The sequence below is a fragment of the Caenorhabditis briggsae genome (assembly GCF_000004555.2).
Source record: "Caenorhabditis briggsae complete genome, chrX, whole genome shotgun sequence".
Classification (NCBI taxonomy): Eukaryota; Metazoa; Nematoda; class Chromadorea; order Rhabditida; family Rhabditidae; genus Caenorhabditis; species Caenorhabditis briggsae.
The window spans coordinates 3,344,496-3,363,846 of NC_013491.2; the positions used below are offsets into that span (position 1 = coordinate 3,344,496).

General features: G+C 37.8%; 6 protein-coding genes across 6 annotated transcripts; 5 read left to right on the top strand and 1 right to left on the bottom strand.

The window, feature by feature from the left end:
• Window positions 1-211: 211 nt before the first annotated feature.
• On the top strand, window positions 212-2,037 carry Cbr-vab-15 (the record flags this gene model as incomplete). The annotated part of the gene is made up of 4 exons (XM_002643667.1): window positions 212-435; window positions 562-677; window positions 728-939; window positions 1,909-2,037. The coding sequence occupies 4 exons, from the start codon at window positions 212-214 to the stop codon at window positions 2,035-2,037; spliced, it is 681 nt and encodes a 226-aa protein (XP_002643713.1).
• Window positions 2,038-4,041: 2,004 nt separating this feature from the next.
• Window positions 4,042-4,696, top strand: Cbr-lec-8 (the record flags this gene model as incomplete). Its single annotated transcript, XM_002643668.1, has 3 exons — window positions 4,042-4,062; window positions 4,127-4,408; window positions 4,457-4,696. The coding sequence occupies 3 exons, from the start codon at window positions 4,042-4,044 to the stop codon at window positions 4,694-4,696; spliced, it is 543 nt and encodes a 180-aa protein (XP_002643714.1).
• A 1,338-nt stretch (window positions 4,697-6,034) lies between these two features.
• On the top strand, window positions 6,035-7,195 carry Cbr-lec-7 (the record flags this gene model as incomplete). The annotated part of the gene is made up of 4 exons (XM_002643669.1): window positions 6,035-6,055; window positions 6,611-6,687; window positions 6,732-6,915; window positions 6,959-7,195. 4 exons carry the CDS (start codon window positions 6,035-6,037, stop codon window positions 7,193-7,195), a joined length of 519 nt encoding a protein of 172 aa, XP_002643715.1.
• A 4,573-nt stretch (window positions 7,196-11,768) lies between these two features.
• On the top strand, window positions 11,769-12,625 carry CBG01906 (the record flags this gene model as incomplete). Its single annotated transcript, XM_002643670.1, has 3 exons — window positions 11,769-11,911; window positions 12,323-12,454; window positions 12,538-12,625. The coding sequence occupies 3 exons, from the start codon at window positions 11,769-11,771 to the stop codon at window positions 12,623-12,625; spliced, it is 363 nt and encodes a 120-aa protein (XP_002643716.1).
• Window positions 12,626-13,167: 542 nt separating this feature from the next.
• Window positions 13,168-16,789, top strand: Cbr-scav-5 (the record flags this gene model as incomplete). Its single annotated transcript, XM_045238974.1, has 11 exons — window positions 13,168-13,284; window positions 13,332-13,507; window positions 13,560-13,815; window positions 13,856-13,888; window positions 13,969-14,055; window positions 14,098-14,245; window positions 14,289-14,523; window positions 15,330-15,424; window positions 15,651-15,790; window positions 16,450-16,523; window positions 16,570-16,789. 11 exons carry the CDS (start codon window positions 13,168-13,170, stop codon window positions 16,787-16,789), a joined length of 1,581 nt encoding a protein of 526 aa, XP_045091971.1.
• A 138-nt stretch (window positions 16,790-16,927) lies between these two features.
• Cbr-gst-36 lies at window positions 16,928-18,010 on the bottom strand (the record flags this gene model as incomplete). The annotated part of the gene is made up of 4 exons (XM_002643672.1): window positions 16,928-17,002; window positions 17,300-17,631; window positions 17,679-17,771; window positions 17,878-18,010. The coding sequence occupies 4 exons, from the start codon at window positions 18,008-18,010 to the stop codon at window positions 16,928-16,930; spliced, it is 633 nt and encodes a 210-aa protein (XP_002643718.1).
• Between the last annotated feature and the right edge of the window lie 1,341 nt (window positions 18,011-19,351).

The following is a 19,351-nucleotide window of genomic DNA, read 5'->3' on the forward strand; positions in this document are numbered from 1 at the left end:
TTCCTACTAAATCCTCCCCTCGCCTCAATTATTATTACGGTAACATATGTTGTTACGCATTAGATTCGTTGCTTTCCTACGTTCTCTTTCTCTAATGCAGATTATTTTTTTATGATCAATTTTCTTTTAATCCTCCGCGTAATGAATCTTGTTGCCTCATCTCTTTTTTGATTAGTATTTTATAAATCTATCTCTTCTAGCAGGATAGACAATGGTGTCTAAAGCAGAGAAACCTAAGCAATCCGGAATGTTCAGTGTGGAAAGTCTTCTGGAGACGACGACTCCACAAAAAAGTTCTGTCAAAGATGAGAATCTGTTGAAACCTCCTGCTCCAATAACGCCAAAAACTCCACTTATGCTACCAGGACTGCATCATATGGCTCCATACTTTGGAGCGCAACTTGACCCGGTTATGATTTATTTTTCACAGACTGGGTTAGTCCTTTTCCTTGTCCTCTAATGTGTCTTTTCAAGGCTTACCTAGGTTAAATACATGTTCCCAATTAGAAGATTAGTATAGTAACATCCGTCTTTCCCATCTAATCCTAAGCCCCCTTTCAGTAACCGTCTGCCTGTCATGAGTTCTGACAGCTCACCGGAATCCTCTGCCTCATCGCCACTGTCCATGCAACATCACACCCTTCCATGGCTATCATCCCAACGAGAGGATTCACCGAGTACGCCCCAACAATTCTTAATTGGAAATTCTAGAAACTCTAATTTACAGCCAGCGACGATGCGAAAATCCAAATCGGTCTCACCAAGTGCATGTTGCGGAAGCATAAAAACAATCGAAAGCCTCGTACCCCGTTTTCCACGCAGCAACTTATTTCCCTGGAGCGAAAATTTCAATCCAAACAGTATTTGTCGATTGCCGAGCGTGCCGAGTTCAGCGCGTCGTTGCAATTAACGGAGACGCAAGTCAAGATATGGTTCCAGGTTAGTCAATCTGACAGTATCCCCACACAAACGTAGATCATAAAATAGATCATAATCAAATCAATCGGCACGCGTATTTCATATAATTATAGTGTTTGCCGTTCCTTGATGCATAGATAACAGCCATATTACGACCTTCACGCCTTTCTGTAACGTTATAGATCCCAAGGCGTGATTTTGTGCACCTGGTGTTCCTAATAAGATGGTATCTATGAAAGGAAAGAGCCGACTTTTTTGCTCATCCATTTTTTTGCGAGATCTATAGATACCTTAAAAGTGACTAACAATAACTGACACTTTCCACTCATCAACCGACTGTTGTGCCAGCTGTCTTTTATCTCGTGAGGAGGCAATACAGTACTCCATACTTGATACATTTTAAAGGGGTCCAGATGATGGCGCGCGCGCGGTTAATTGACCTTCCCCATCATCACGTAATTGGTAAATATTGCCCAAGGATGATAGCCCGATGGTTTTCGATGAAATCCAATCTTTCAAAAATTCTTCGGACCGCGGAACACACACAATGGTGTTAATGACGCAAGCTAATTGTCACATATTCAGCTGCTCATACAGGCTTTTCTTTTCTTCCCCCAATCAGTCACCCCGTTTGTGTGATGGGCCATAAAATTAGGACGGAATTGCGTTAGGGGCAGCATCACCATCTGCACAACCTTGATTTACTATTTTGAGAGAGATTCATACCTGTCATTTATTTCGCGCTTAGCTACAATATCTTATACATACATTCACATACCAAAAACATCTGAAGGTCGGCGTTGGTGTCAAAACTGTCAAACACTCTGCTTTCCCTCATTCATTGAGGTCTTAATGATATGATAAATGATCTAGAAGATTGCGGAATTTGGCAATGAAAATATTTCCGATATCACAGCTGGAGTCCATCTGGTTGACGAAAGATGATATTGAAAAATGGAAATGGAACAAAAAAATGAAACAAACTTACAGAATCGAAGGGCAAAATCAAAACGACTACAGGAAGCGGAAGTTGAAAAAGTGAAATTTGCTCAAGTCAGTGCTTACGCAGCAGCCGTGAATGATCCAAGTCTCATGGCCTTCTATCCAGGACAATGGTGAAATAATAATTCTTCCTAATAAATTCCTTTTTTCCCCCTGAAACTAGTCCATCCTAATAAGTCATGTTTTCCAATTGAGCCCCCGTACTTCCAAGTACTCTAAACTTACTTCCCCCCCTCAAAAATAGTCCTATGCTCATTTTCCCCCCATTGATAGTCCGGTTTCTTACGAAAATCAAAAATTCACAAAAATCTTCGACTCACATTCCTCACTTGCTTTCCCCTGGCTTTCATGGTCTTCCCACTACTGTAGACCATCCCACGCATTCGCTTTTTTCTTTCCTTATTATCCTAAATTTTGTGCATTGAGCTGTTTCGTTTTGTCTAAAGTTACAAAATTTATATGGATCTCCACTGACAGTGATAGTTGTTTCCGAATTCTCCCTCCTGTTTTCATCGCTTGCCCGCGACATTTTTGCTTGCTTGATCATAGTTTTGTGAAGAAGTAATAAATCATTGCTACTGTAATGATTGCTTTTAATGAAGTTTAGAGTTTGAGAGAATTTCAAAGGATTTCAGAGGTTCAGAGAGGCGACCAGACCATTTTCAGCAGTCCGGAGCTCGGCTGTCATGTGTCGGATCACTTTGAAAACTTTGGAAAGTGTTAAACAGACCCAGATTGAAAACTTTCTACAGAAATTTTTATAAAATGCCTAGTTTTTCAGCTATTAGTCTAGTCTGATTTCAATCCGCGTTGTTTCCTTAAAATCTTACGATGAGCAAATGGTCTTACGCCTGGTTTCGCCATCTTTAAAGACGCATGTAATTTCGTAGCTATTTTCTAATCTATTTTTTTCTATTTTTCAATAAAATTTAGCGGTATTTTATCAATTTCTATTGTTTTCATTCAGTTTCTTGCAACTTGTCGGTTTTCTGTTGAAAATGTGTTCGAAATCGACCAAATTCCACGACAATTTGAAAAAAGTAGGCTTGACAGTAATTACAAAAATAAATCGCTTTTAAATATTGCTCACCGAAATTTTTATATCTTTCAGAATTTTTTTTGATCTTTTAGAATTCGGTGAATAGTTAAAAAACTGGGAATTTTCAGAAATTCTGTAAATGCAAAAGTTTTCATTGTAGGTCTGTCTTACACCCGCCAACATTTCCATAGTGATCGGACACTCGATAGCCAAGCTCCAGAGTTCTGAAAATAGAAAAATGACCGAAAATCAGCTGCAAATTATGTTTTTGTACATTTCATTGACCGTTCTTTTACTTTTTGAAATCAAAATTGCGGTGAAACAAGTGTTCCAAAACTTTTCTTTGTTCCAGAAGATCCAGATGCCATTGGGGGCCTTTCACTATACTAACTTCGGCCCACTTATTTTGGCTGCCGTAAAAGGTATTTAAAATTTTGCAACTGACAAAATAATTTTTGAATTATAATGAATTTTCTATCAGTTGAACACTTTTCGATATCTTTCGCAAGAAACGAGAAAATGTGGCTCAAATAGACAGACACTTCTATTACAACTGCACTGACTCTAACCTATTTGCGCTTAGAATCTTCCAGATGTCATGAATCATCTCGAAACCTTTTCCTAAACTTTTCTATAATACTATTTGAAAAATGAATCATTCTGCCTGCAAAGATAAAAATGGATCGAGACGCACCATTGCCCCTCATGACTCATCTGATGCCATCCATCCGTATTGGGAAAGAACGAATATTTGTGAAAGAGTTGTTACGACACAAAACCAAAGACCATCCTTCTCTTTTTCCAAGAATGAATACCATTTTGTTGAAATAAACAAGTAACTGATTAGCAATAACATTTTGATGATGGGCATTTTTTCTCCGAGACTCTTATCAACGCTAAAAATGGCATTTTCTCTCTCTCTGTCACCTCTCCGATTCCACAAACGCCCATAATCTATCTGTCAAACATCGCTCTTATCGGATGATTAATGCAACGTAGTGTGTTCAAATAAAAGGAATCGCATATAAGGAAGGCGAGATGGCAGGAGAAGAACGCAGTACAGCGAGTCTCTACTTCGAAGCATGCACGTGATCACCAGCCCAGTAAGTTCTAGGGTTTTCCCTGTTTTTTTTTTTTGGTTTTCAAATATGATATCGGTTCTTCTAGGACGTCCCAAGCGCCCACGCTATCCGCGAACAGCTCCGCGCTGGAACCGAGATCCATGTTGCCGGACACGTCACTCACCATCACCACAAGGACTTCTCCGTTGAGCTCCTCTCCGGACCACATATCGTCCTTCACGTCAATTTCCGCTTCGAGCATGGTCACAGAGTTGCCATGAACACCTCTGTTAATGGACAATGGGGATCCGAGATCGATCACCATAACCCATTGAAGCATCATGACCACTTTGATCTTAAGATCCATGTTCATGAGGGATACTACCATGTGAGTCTGATCTTCTGATCTTCAAGTTATGAATCTAGAAAGTTCTAGATCTCGGTTAACGGAGAGCACCTCGCTGATTTCCCACACCGTCTTCCATACCAATCGGTTCAAGCCGTCGGACTCAAGGGGGCCGTCCACGTTGACCAGATCTCCTTCACCGGATTTGATTTTGGAGTCGACTGGAACTCCAGCCACGACTTCGGACATACCGGATACGGTGCCTATGGAACTGAGACTTATGTGGCTCCAGTCTTCCAAGAGACTCACTCCTACAACGCCTACTTTTAATTTTTTGAAATGATTTTTTGATTTTTTTTGATTGGTAAACTGCTAACTGTGAATAAAAATTTGCAATTGTTCAATTGAATTCTTTTTGTGGAATTTTTAAAAAAAAATTTCGGAGGATGTAAAACAGGCCCTGATTGATAACTGCATTCGTAGAAATTTCAAAAATTTCCTAGTTTTCCAGCCAGTTGCCGATATCTGAAAAACGCCTTTTTTCACGTTTTTAGTACAAAACTGACCAAAAGGGGAGCCTTTCAGAAACCAAAAAGCTGAAAACCAAGGACTTTAGCTAAAAATTAAGGGCAAAAAATTTTGTGAATGCAACGTTTTCAATCTATGTCTGTTATAGACCTCCAACATTATCAATGTTACCGGAAACTTGAGAGCCAAGCTCCAGGCTCCTGAAAATGCCAAAATCAAAAGAAAAGTGCGATGTTGCATATTTCATTAACTGATATTACAGTATTCAAACTTTCAAAAATCTAAATGTATCACTTTTTTTTAAACTGGCAAATAACTGATTTCTTTTTTTTCGACCAATGTCGCCTTGTCTCTCGTCTCACGTTATAAACATAGCGGGCGGCGTAACCCGGAAAATGTCGGCCGCTCGCTAGGGGGACCCTATATCATCGTCGTCGTTTTCCCCCGTTTATGGGCCGGCTGGCTGTCGCGGATAGCCAGGGTAGGCGGCGTATAGATCGGCCTGTGAGCCGAGACGCCAAGTTTGAGAAACCTCAAAAATGGAAAAGCCGCAAGGCAAATTACTTTTTGTGAATCTGAACTTTTTGAATAAAATAATTTGGCTTAAAATTTATTTTTTTTTCATGAAGCCAAAAACACAGATTTCAATGGTGAAATTGAATTTTTCTGAATACAAATTTTAACTCACACCTACAGTAAGTTTCTCAATGGAAGCGTGATTTCGCAAGCGTTTTTACGTGTTTTTTTTCCCTCCTGCTCACACTCTGATTGTCATTCCTTTTTCCGTTTTCCAACCCTTCTTATCATACAGTCCAAAAGCTCAAAATACGATTCTCTTATGACTCTCTCCTGGCAAACATCTCAAAAATGTCCAAAAATCAGTTTTTTCCCCTCCTCTCAACAAAGTTCACTTTTTCAGAAATAGTCCTCCTCTTTGAGAATGATGATGATGACTAAGGAAAAAAAGGAGATCAAACATTTCCACGTATTGACACTTTGTCGTGTCTCAACATAAAGTAAATATGGTTCTCGAAAACGGGAGCACAAAAACAAGATGAAAAGTATAAAAACTTGGCGAAAAGAAAAAAAAACTGCATTGTTAAGAACTAAATATTTTCCAAGGTTTGTAAAGTTATCAACATGTACATCATCAAAAATCCGGTGAGTTGGAAAATACCGTAAATGCTCTATGACTACTAATTATGTAAACTTTGAGCCGAATTATTTTGTTTTCTATGCTAGATATGAAAAATCTGTCAATTAATAAAATATTGGTGATATTATGATAAATAATTTATAGTTACGATTTTATCAATATCTTTCACAGGAACCGAGATAAATTGCCTCAAAGTTAACAGTTAGTGGTGATTACATTGGAGTGATTGAAGTACCGCAAAGAATGTCATTCAAATCATCAAATTCAAGCTCAATTATCTCGGTTCTTATGAGATATATCAAAAAGTAATCGACTGATATAATGTTGGTGATATCATGGTGAATAATTTATTAGTTGAAATTTTATCGACATCTTTCATAGGAACCGAGATAATTGATTTCAAAGTGCACGTAAAGAGCGGGTTCATATGACGATAGCTAGTTTTCAAACGGTTTGATTTATGCAAAACCGATTTTTTAGAATTTTCCCAGAAATTGAAATAATCTTTACTTCGATTAGAGCATCTAAAATATCTACTTTAATGCTTTTCAAAATTCCAGACAATCCCAACTGCTCTCGAGATTGTGGAGCCGTTAAAAGCCGGAACTGAAATTGAAATCCATGGAACTGCTCATGAGTGAGCTCAATAGTCAAAATATCATACTATTTTTTGTTTTTCAGTGAATTCACCATCGAACTTCTCAGCGGGGCTAATATCGTCCTTCATATGAACTTCCGTAATCAAGAATTGGTCCTCAACAGTTTTCTCAACGACCACTGGGGACCCGGAATTCGCCATAATCATCCTTTAACATCTCATGATCAATTTCATGTGCGAATTTTTATTCATGAAGGATACTATAACGTAGGTCAACGTCTCAAATCACAACTTTAAAAAATGGTTATAGATTACTGTAAACAATGATCTGCTGGTGGAGTACGAGCATCGTTTCCCAGTGATGGCTGTGCAAGCGATCGGAATCAAAGGAGCCGTAAATGTCCAATCCATCATTTTCAAAGGATTCGAGTTCAAAACCGAATGGAAAAAACGCCATCAGCTGATCAACGGCGCCGTCACAAATGCTTATGATTCCGTTCCCCATGCTCCGTCGCTGTCTCTGATCGAAGGAACACAGTATTACTAACTTGTTTTTCTTTTTCAGTTTCGTCTAATCATCTGAAAATTTAAAATTTTCCTAATAAATCTCGTTGATTTATTTTTGTGTGTATGTGTTTTTTCGGCCTAATAAAACGGAAATTAATGTATTCAGTTGTCATAGTGAATCAGACATTATTATTATTATTTTTTCTCGATTCGTTACCAGCTGATTTTGCTTTCTCATTGTAGTGTCGTATAAGTTTTTGAGCATTTACTTTGTAAATTGTAAAATAAATTTTAACAGTCACTGTATATCTAAGACTTCAAAATTGAAGGTGTGTGTTCTGTGTTTTGTGTGGACCTTTCAAAACATGTCGTGTGTACCAGGAACAAAAATTTCGCTGGTAAAAAAATGATATGAAAGGTAGGAGCGTCATGTGCCCACAAAATTATAGGTTGTGGTGGATGTTTCAAGCGTCACTGAAGCGCTATATAAGGAGGGGGACAGTGAAAGAAGAAAATAGAATTTCAATCATTTTTAAAGCTTTTTTTTCGATCTGGCAGAGTTCTTTGCCATTCATAGTTAGCGAGGTATTACAAATTAGACCTTTCCAATTGAAACGGAATCGATCAGAAGTTCCCAGAAACATATGCGAACAGATAGCTATTGTTATTTTCAAGCGATTTTTAAGAGGCTTCAGTATTTGAAAATATACAAAAACAAATTTTTTCATTTGATTTTGGGCATTTTGCTCAACTCTTCAGTTTCCAATCACTTTGAAATTTTTTGAATAATTTAAAAACGACATAGAATGGAAACTTTGATTTCATTGCATTTTTTGAAAATTCCTAGTTGTTCAGATATTCACTAATTTCTGAGAGAACGCCTTTTTGGCCGGGGTTTGTGCAGAAAATGTGTAACAATAGGTGTTTTTCGGGATTCGGCAAATATCTGATAAACTAGGAATTTTCAAAAAAAAAGCAAAGTTTTTAATATATTCGCACCTTCCAAAATTTTCAAAATGATCGAAAACTTGATTTAGAAATTTCAGACTATTGGAAATGGTCGAAATGATGAAACTGAAAAATCCGTTTTTGTACTTGAAAAATCCGTCTTTGTGTGTCTTATCGACCGGTACGGAGGTCACACAGGGCAAAATTCTGATTTTCCGTCTTTTCCAAACATGTCGCGGGCCGGGCCGGGCCGGTGGAGGAATTTTCACTGTGTTTGAGGCAAAAATTTCTAGGAGTCATTTTTTGAGAGAAAATTGGATTTTTGGGAACATTTTATCAAAATTTCTTTTTTTTTCAGGTTTAGAAGGGTCATGGGATAAATTTCGTGCTTTAAAATTAATATTTTGACAAAAATGTATTTAAAATTAACAGGAAAAATTTGAAATTTTCGGAACCCGGGCCGGGATAATTTTTCTCCAGCCCGGTCCGGGCCAGGGCTGACCCGGGCCGGTCCGAGATTTAGCAAGGATGGTCTTTTCTATCGCAATTTATCTCGTTATATACTTTCCTCCAACGTTCCTTCATTCTAGTACTTGTTTTGAACCACCCATTCTTTTCAAACTACCCACAACACCATAAAAGTGCAATCCTTCAGACCTCCACTACCAGAAAAAGAGAGTATTCTGTTGAAAATTCATTAGTGTATGTACTACAAACTTTACTACATGTTTTCGAGTACCCAAAAACTTCATCCCTTTCTTCTCGCGTATTCTATCTGAAACGGAAGAATTGATGGCGTGCAGTTCTTCATTCTCTATCCATGCAACATTCGATACCAAAAAAATAAGACAAAAAAAAAAAGAGAGCGCGGGCCATTTAATGCCGGGGACCACATCACTCAACAAGTGCGTGCCACGAGAAGAAAAGATTTGAATGAATTCATTTCCGACCACATAAATCATCATGTCTCAAAATGGATCTCTTTTCTTTTTGGCCCTCCCGAAATATACATATCCCGACCTCGAGAATATTATTCTCTTTTTTTTTCTTCTTATTCTTGTTCAATATTCTTGCATGTTCTCATTTTCATATTCTTCTGCTTCTCCTTTTTCTTCTTCTCATTTTCCCTATAACCTCAATATTCCTTAATACCCGTGTTCCTATGAGATGAGAAATGCATAATCTTTTGTAAAAGAACTCATCTACTAGTGCACAAAAAAACCTTAATACTCTTTTTAATCTCTTCGTCACAGGAAGATGCGCATGCATAGTTCATTCAATTGCACCCATAGGGCGGGGAGGAGAAGGAAAATTAGGTTTCAGAAGCCCCGGCAAAAACTTATTCTGCTGAGTTTGCTACCAACTTTTTTTTTCTATTTGTTTTGTCTTGCTTGCGGAGAATGACCATAAATGCCCATACGTTTCATCCATGTGACCTATTTGAACGAAAGTTTTTTTTTTCATTTGTTCTTCCAAAGTTTTATGGTAGGATGATTTAATGAGAATCTATTTTTTCAAGGAGGTGTGTGTAGGATTCGAAAAAAGCCAAAAAGTAGTTTGATGGATTTGAAAACATTTTTCATGCGATTTTCTTAAAACGGGATTGAGTGAGTAATAAAGATTTAGTGGTGAGATTGGGTTATTCTGTTTTGAGGTGGTAGTCTTTTTTTCTTGTTATTGGTTTAAGAACACTGAATTTTTGAATTCAAAAGAATGGTTATATCTAAAAAAAAGCAAGAAAGACTAATTTTCTTTTTCTGAAAACGTTTTTCGGCTTTTCTAGGGTATAAACAGAAAAATTGGTTACCATAGCTTTTCAAATATTTGAATTGTCTTCAAGGTCACGTATAAATCTTTGATAGCGAAACTCAGAAAGCTTTTTTTCAGAAAGTTTTGATTTTCAAGTTTCATGATTGAGTGTATAGCTAATTTTTAGACTGTTGCCAATCGTTTCGGGATTCGATATTTTTTAATTCGAATTTTTTTTGGCAATTTTTTGTAGATTCAAAACCAATTTGTAAAGAAGGTTTGAATCCAATTTTTTAGAATTCTTTCAGAAATTGAAGTTCACTAAATACAAAAAAAATTTCGACCAAAAAACAGCATTTTTCTAGAAGTCTTGGAACCAATTTGCCTCTAGAAAACAGAAAAATTGATTTTCTGATTCACGAAGACGTTGCATAACTTATGTAGACCGACTCACGCGTAACTACCGTACAAACTGTTTTAGGGCTTCTTAACTTCTAACTTTAAGCAAATTTATCACAGATACTGTAACAGACGTCAAAAAGTTGTCAACTGACAAATTGTTTATCATATTACCACAAACATTTTAACAATTTTTCTATAAACTTTCTATATCTTGCATGGGAAGTGAGATAATTGACCTCCAACTTGACAATGTTAGAGCCCTTCTGTTACTGGTTGTAAATATTTAGTTTCTTTCCCAGAGGCATCTACAGTACCCCTCCCTTTACACAATGACACATATTATGTAAACTAATCTTTTTTCTTGTTCTCCAATTGACCTTGCGAATTAACCTCAACAAACCAGCAAAAAAAACTATTTTGGGGGGTGGGTTGATCCGCAAACGATAGGTCAACCGCGTCTCAAGTGAAAAGATTGTGCAAACTTAGACACCAACTAGTCTGCGACTCGAGATCAGAAACCATACTGGCAAATATGTGTTTATATAAAGCTATGCTGCTACTATACTCCGAATGATCAGGCCCTGCTCCCTTAAGCATCATTTTTTTCGTTTTTTTTCCTTCAAATATAGTCAGGAGTCTCCTTCGACATCCTCTCAAGTGTCAATTGAAATCCAATGCAAGCAAAGGCTCCTCGGATGACCCTTTTTTTCAATTTTCACCCTACGCATATCATAGTGTTTTCTCCAAGAAGGTCCTCAATGCAAAATATTTGAACCAGACATCAAAGGCTTCTTCATCATCTAATGCTCTGTTTATAATTTGTTTCGCTTCCTTCAAACGAAACAAAATTCAGAATATAGGATTTCTTTATACACACAACTCTCCAATTTCCTAACCTGGGAGCCTTTCGCTAGAGGGATTTGTTGGATTTGGGTCGGCGACAGAGCCAGAAAAAAAAACAGAAGACTCTCCTCCAACCATTTTCTTCTCGGCTCATTTGTTTATTTCAACTTACCAACCACAACTCATGTCCCATAGGCTCCCCCCCAACCCCATCTTTTTGTGTTGTCGTGGTTTTTTTACTCATTTTGAATGAGCAATTGAGTCTAGCGGGAGTCTTTTGAACTTTGAATCGAGAAAAAAGTTTGAAAAGAAGTCGTGTCACTCGTGTCAAGCTATTATTCATATCCCGTTGGCATTGTTTCTACTTCAATTATTCTTTGGAAAAAAGAGCGTTCCAGATGTAATGTATGTGCATCCGAAAACAAGTTTCTCTTCTGTTTTTGCTTCCAGCAGCTATTTCTTGTTCTTCTCCCTATCTTTTAGTCTTCTCCACCCCAGTTTTATGCGTTTAAAAGAGGACGGCCGAAAGGGAGCAGTTCGTTTTTGGTGTGGTCCCTCTGAAAAAACTTCTCTCCTTATTTTCCAAACCGACCCCTTCTCTAATTTCTCAGTAATTGTTTTTCAGCATGATCTCAATCTGAAAAGAATTTGAACGAAGGAGAGCGCGCACGATGTATTATCTTTTTGTTGGATTTCTTGCTCCAGCAATTCTGATTCTTATTCTTGGACTGTTTGCTTGTCTCAAAAAAACTTCGAATACCAGATACGATGACAAGGATTACCAATCAATCTATTCAAACGACGAAAATCAAGTGTAAGTTGAAAAATATAGACTTACTTTGAAAAGATTACGGTAGATCACTAGTTTGAAATAAGCTACCGTATTTCTTCTAATAGAAGCTCACCCAAACCATTACCTTTAAGCTCAATTATCTCGGTTCTTATGAGATATGTCAAAAAGTTGTCCACTGATAAAATGTTGGTGATATTATGATAAACGTTTTCCCAGTTAGCAGATAGCATTCACATTTTCTGCATTCATTCATGCATTCACAGAAAATGAGATAATTGAGTTCAAAGTTAACGGTATGGATGGGCTTCTATTGAAGAATATATGGTGAATGGAACAAAGCCAATTTTAAACTGTTTTTTTCCAACAAATTTCCAAAGCCCATATTTTCTACAGTAACCAACCAGCCATTATTTTCCAAAAAATTTTTTTCAGACGAATCCGAATGCCAGTCTACGACGCCCGCGGTGTGAACAGCTATCAAATGATTTACGAAAATCAGCACTTTGTCGATTTCAAACACCCGCCAACCTACAACGAAGCCGTTCGCCATATGGCCAATGTAAAGTGAGTGACCATTCCGATAAATATGAAAGAACTGAACGTCAAAATAATCTCCTCTAAAATGAAATTAAAAATTTCTCTTTCAGAGCCCCGAGACGTCACTTGCCACCAAACCAGCCACGAATACTGGAGCGAGGAGCGGTGCCGCAGCAAAAACAAACCACCATTTATTAATGTGTACATTATTTATATATTCCTTTCTTTATGTTTTGGTCCCTATACTAATCATTGCGCATGTTATTGAACACAACAAGTGTGCATTCACCAGAATGAATAATCAAAAACCGAAAAATAGAGAATTTTTATTCAGAAAAAAAATGCCAAGAACACTAGAAAACCGTGGATGAGGCTCTCTAATATAAAGGCACATCGGTAGACATGTTTCTGATAACTTCGAAAGAATTATGGACGGAACTAAAAATGAAAATTCCGTCGTATACTTCTGCTAAATGGCTATTTACTATTTTCTAGAAAATTGTGCAACTCCACCTAGCCATGATTTGTGCTTCCCCTCAAATTTCCAACCAACCGAATCGGCGATTCATTGCTGTTAAAGGTGTTAAAAAGTGTGGTTCGATTTCTTTGCCCACTGATAAGCTACTCGTTATGTGGTACATGTCTATTACATATAATTATGCCAGCTTTGCAAATAGGTGTTTGATAAGGGAACAATCATATAGTTAACATTTTCTTCAATATTGACACTCCGAAGAAACATGATGACCATCAAGAAATATGAAATCTTCGCCTTTCTGGTTGCCGCCCTTTTTTTCGTTGTGGGATTAGGAATGTGGATTGCGTTCTGGCCAATTTTCAATTCAGAGCTTCGAGCGGTAAGTTGCCCAATCGAATTTGTTAAGTTTCAACTATTTGTGTCTAGAACTACAAACTACAAGCAAATGCAGACGGATCTCTTAAATATGCAGCCTTTCTATATGCAAATCCACCCATGAAAAACGTTATGAAGTTCAATTTGTTTAATGTCACAAATCCAGACGAAGTCAAATATTTTGGAGCCATGCCAGAACTCATCGAAGTTGGTGGATATGGATTTTTGTAAGCTTTCATTTCCTATGAGGCCATAAATCTGTTTTTTTTCTGATTTCAGGGAATCCGAACAAAAGAAGTACTACGATTTCAGTAGTGATAAGACACAAATGTTCTATCAGAACTACAAACAATACCATTATAGCCCAGAGGATTTGGATGAGGGGTTCAGCTACGATGACAATGTTTTGTTCGCAAATTCTATAGGAGAAGGAGCGGTAGCCACAATATTTGGCCCACAATCAGAATTCAGTGAAACTGCACAACTAATTGCGTCTATTGGTCTAGTTATGGTTGGAGAATACCCTTTTATGTCTGTAGTAGAGCATCAAGAATGAAAAATTGAATCATTTTAAGATCCAAAAAAGTCAAAGACGTGTTATTCGACGGGTATGAAGACCCACTTCTGAGCGTTGCCCATTCTACAGTGGGTCAAAACCGTAAACTTCCTGTGCATTCAAAATTTTCAGCTTTTTCGATCAATCGTTACAATTATGGGATATGGAGAACAGTTGAATTACATTCCCGATATGAGAACGTTTGCTTATCTTTCTGGGGTTTGTGACAATTCCCATTTTATTTCATTTTACCAATTTTAGTACAACAACTCTTACGATGAAAATTATTGGATCAACACAGGATATGAAGACTTTAGTAAGCTGGGATTTGTAGGGAGCTGGGCCGGGCTCAAAGAGCTCCCGGCTTCGTTCTGGCCAACCGAAGAAGCACGGAAGATTAAAGGGCCAGGTATACTCAATTAAAAAACATTTAGAATATATAATTTTCTCAGATTCCGGAAGTTTATCTAAACTGCACTTGACTAAAGATGATGAGCTTCCATTCTTCCTATCCTTCATGTGTAGGTCATTCAAAAGGACCTACTGGCAGGAAAATATGGTAGATGGAATAAAAACTATGGCGTTCGCTGTTCCACACAATGAGTTTGATACTACGCTAGAAGAAAATGCAGGTTTTCGATATAAGAATTCGGAAAATGTGGATTATTTCCCAGAGTGGTGTAATGAGTAAGTCTGTTTAAAGCAACGTTATCAAACAACATAACAGTTTTTTCGAAAGTTAGTCACAACATAAAATTTTCTTTAAACATTTTGACTACTTTACCGGTATTTTCCGGTAAAAATGAACCGGAATTCAATGGCAATTCGTCAGCAATTTACAAGATTAGCCATACAATTTTTTGTCCACGAAGACTACACAGAGGTGTTTTACTCGTTTTTTTGAACTACGAGATTTTGGGCAGTTTTGCGACAGTTCTTCAACTTCGTGGGTTTAAAACGTCATGGTTCTAAAACGTTGCGGTTCTATATGGACGTAGTTACCGAACATGTTGTTCTAAATCTTGCCTATTGGCGAAACGAACAGTTTCAATGCGGTCGGTTCGAAAGTTCTAAAAAGCCCGGATGAAAAATTCATGAAATTACCGATAAATTTCAATAAAATTGTTAGTATTTCACAAAATTTTTACCGGTAATTATTTCTGTAAATTTAGCCCATACTGTTTATAACACAATTTCAGTAACACCTAAAAAGTTTCCTAAGAATTCTGACCCCTTTCTGATTTTGTTACTTTTTCTTATCAATATAATCCCACGTTTCTCACAACGACCATACCAAAAACAGAATACCAATTAGAATTAATTCAAACTTTATAAGAACAAAATCTTTTTTATTCCCTCCTTTTTCCCGCTTCCCGACCACAAATCCTTATCAAAAGAACAATAAGTCCTAATCAAAAGAACAAGATCACCCCGCATCGACGAAACACCACCGCACAACACTCTATTTTTGCGATCATTTGATCTTTTTATAGAAAAACCTCATCCAATTCATCAACGGACTGTCGAAAAACGGCTAACGGCACTTATCTCTTGCCGCCAGGCTTGTTCCCGCTGGTCTGCTATCCGGGTTGGTCTGACCATTTTCTGACTTATTTCCATTTATTTTTTTTTGAATTCACTGCCCTTCTCCTTTTTCTTTTGATAGCAATCTATCTCGTTTTCGAAAATCGTTTCGGACATCCGCGAGTTTATCTCTAGAAAAAGGAAAAGAAGGATAAGCTTAGCCTTGTTGATCGAAATACACATAAATACCCATTAGGCGTCAATCAATGTCCAGTTTTTTCCCTTTACAGGTCATAATGCGCAGCCGCCATTCACGGTTCTTGTGTCTCCTCCGCACTTTTTGTATTCGCCACCGGAAGTGCAACATAAGCTTTCGGGAATGAGCCCGGACCCCCAGAAACATAAGCCAATGGTTTTTCATCAAGAGAAGGTAAAATTTATTGGAGATACAGTACCGATTAATAAGATATACAACAAAACATATATCAGTCGCTTTTCGTCTATTTTTCAGGAGTCTGCAGTTTGGCTGTCAAGTTTCCAATCACTTTGAAATTTCTATAAGGTGTCAAACAGACTTAGATTCGAAACTTTACATTCACAGAGTTTTCTGAAAATTTCCTAGTTTGTTAAATTCCTAAATTCCTAAATTTCCATATTCCTAGATTCCAAGATTCCTAGATTCCTAGATTCTTAGTTTTCTTAATTCTTAGGTATTTAGATTTTTAGATTCCTCGATTCTTAGATTCCTAGATTCTTAGATTCCTAGATCCAAAGATTAATAGATTCCTGGATTCCAGTTCGCCGTTATTAAAAAGAAATATTTTTTCACATTTTCAGTGCAACATAGGGTCCAAATAGGATGTCTTTTAGAAATAGGCAAAATCTGAAATACTAGGAATTTCTAAGAAATTCTGTAAATGCAAATTTTCTGGTACAGGTCTGTTTTGTAATCTCCACCATATTCAAAGTGATCTGAACCTTGACAATTGAGATACACACTCCTGAAAATAGTCGAAATCAACTAAAAATCACAATTTTTGATATCTTATCAACCAGTACTGTAACTGTCATCAAGAAATTCATTTTCAGACATCCGGCACAGCACTCCAAGTTGATGTTAGGTTCCAGGTCAACTTACCTGTTGTCAACAACAAAAAAACAATGTAAATTTCTATTGTCACCTGACTAAACTAGTCCCACTTTTTCCAGTATGTCATCACAAATGCCGAATGTAATAATCCCGCTATTTTACGAGGACTCTCACGCGGTGTTAAAAGACTTTGTCATGAATACCGTCTGGTTGGGAGTAATCATCGTGCCACGGATTATTGAGTATTTGAAATTTGTTCTCATTTTCATTTCCATTGTCATTCTGGCAGTTTTACTAGTGATACGGGCTAGAGTTAAGGGTACAGTGACGGTTGTGTAGTTTAATGTTCAGAAGTTGTAAATATAAAGCGTTTTATTAAAAATTGAAAATTCTTTTTGAAGGAGGATGTGAGAAAAAAGGTTTGCAGTCAAAGCACTCTACATAGTCAGCTCAGAAAATTTAAACAATTTCTTCTGTTTAGGCTGGAGTTGGCTTTCTTTGGGCGACATACTTCTTGATGTTGGGGTGGTTGAAGACACGGTTGATGAGAGCCTGAAACTTTGATTATTTGAGAATACGGATACAATCCACATCAATAAGATATAAAAATCGTGGTATTCAGTCAATTTTCGGCCATTTTGTCAATTTTCAAGCGTCTGGAGCTCGGTTGTCAAGGTTCCAATCACTTTGAAAATTTCAGAGGGTATGAATTCTATTTAAGACCCTCCAAAATTTAAATGTGATCGTACACTTGCAAGTCGAGCTCCGGACTTTTCAAAATGCCTACAATCAACAAAAATACACTTTTTTGTATCGTATAGGCCAGTACTCTATGTAGAGTCATATTACCAAAATATGAGGATAGGCATCCAAAGCATCTGGGCTTCCATAATCAATAATTTTGGAGAAAGTCTCCGCAGCAAACACGTCCACCCAAGTCTCACGATCTCCGAGGAGCAATCCGTTATTTCCATTTTCCAACAGGAACTTTTCAACCAGTGGGGCATACTTCTCAACATCAGGGAGAACTTTTTCCTTGAAGAATTGCTCCTTGTTGGCTGAGATCAATCCGAAAAGGACTCGCGAGTACGATCCCATGCCCTCGGCACTCATGAATTCCTGAATGACTTCAGCCATCATGTCCAAGCGAGCGCAGTCGACAGCATTGGTTCCAGCGCGGTCTAAATTTCAAAAAAAAATCGTTTGTTTTTTCTCCTAAAACACTCACGGAACTGATGTCCGAGATAACGAAGGATGGCGGTAGTTTGGGCAATTTTGACACCGTCCACCTCGAGAACCGGAACCTGTCCGAGCGGCATTTCTGTAATCGCATGAAAATCGTCACTCGATGAAGCGCGGCTAATTTTTTATCGCTATTCCTTCTTTGATCATCTAAATAATCTAGTCCTGCTTTCACTGGTACTTACCGGCCTTCAAAACTCCCCACTCCTCCATCTGGATCCGTTGGTCCTCAAATTTCTCATCGGCAAGGTGGAAGAGAAGACGGATCACTTCTCCGCGGGAGCGCACGTCAAAATAGTAGAGCTTGTAGTTTGGCATCCTGAAAAAAAAGAATTCTAAGTTTCGGAGAAGAAAAAAAAACTAAGAATTGGTTTCATGGAGTGAGTACACATTTCAAACTTTGTACACACGGTCAGCAATAGTTTATGTGTTTGAATAAAGAAAGGTGATAAGAAGATGGCCAAAAACGATGACAATGCTATTTTCAGGCTCTTGGCAGTGCCAGAAAATTCTAGAACTGAGAGTAGAAGAGACCCAGACACTCCTAGTGCTCCTGGAAAAGTGAGCCCTGGCTCGTGAGAAGGAAGGAGGCACAACAACACGCTAAGAAATCAATGACCACGAAAAACACCACAACAAGAGGCGCAGTGCCAAATATTACTTCTCCAAACTCTTCTGTGAAGTCTCCTCTAGAGTTTCCACTGCCGAAAAAAGAGGAAAAACCAAAAACTGTTTATTGTTCTCCAGTTCCTCTTCCCCGTTATGTTTCGGTCGTTGTCTCGATGATACAATACCTATATGAAAAACAACACAGTTCACTTGTTTTTTTTCTTTTCCGCCTCTTCACTCTTAATCTCCAAAGAAGAAGAGAGGAAGAAAGAAGAGAAGATATGTCAAGAAGTACTTGAAGTCTGAAAAGCAGCGGGGCGACGATGTGTTGAGATCTTTTCCATTCTTCGAGAATCTTCCTTGATTAATTGATGAATCCAAGAAGGAGAGGAACAGAAACATGTTAAGCAACATCATGAACTTTTTTGTGTTGTATCCTTAAAGACTGTGTGAATATATCCAGAAACAAGTCTTGATGATCTAAGAAACAGGTGGAGGGAAAAAAGAAGAACATTAAACAGATACTACTCATTAGCTGAAGATAGCTCCGCCCATTTATCCTCAACATGGACATCTCCAAAGCATTTCTTCCTGCCTTCCTCTCATTTCGTTTTATTCGCATCTTCATAATCGAGATTGAAACCTACAGGCCCCCGCTGCCGGACGTCTTCTTCCACTAATATGGTCATCGGTCATTATTCTCGGGTAATTATGTTCATCTTATGTAGCAGCTAGTCCGCTAACCTAATAAAATGAACGAGGACGGAGAGAAGGTTAGCAGCAGGCGTGAAAGTCTCCCGTATTCTCTTTTTGGTTCCTATTATTCAGTGTTGCTTCTTCTTGGGCGAACATCACTCCACAAAAAAGATCAAAGGACTACTTCGGAAGGACTTTGGAGATCAATTGGCTTCTATTCTCTACACAAGCTTCTTCGTCATCGTGCACTCTCTCCACCCCACACATACACCGTTAGCACTCTAGATTTGGTTTTGGAGAGGCCAGCAAAAAGCGAGGAGACGGAAAAAAGTAATTCTTCAGTTCATTTTCAAA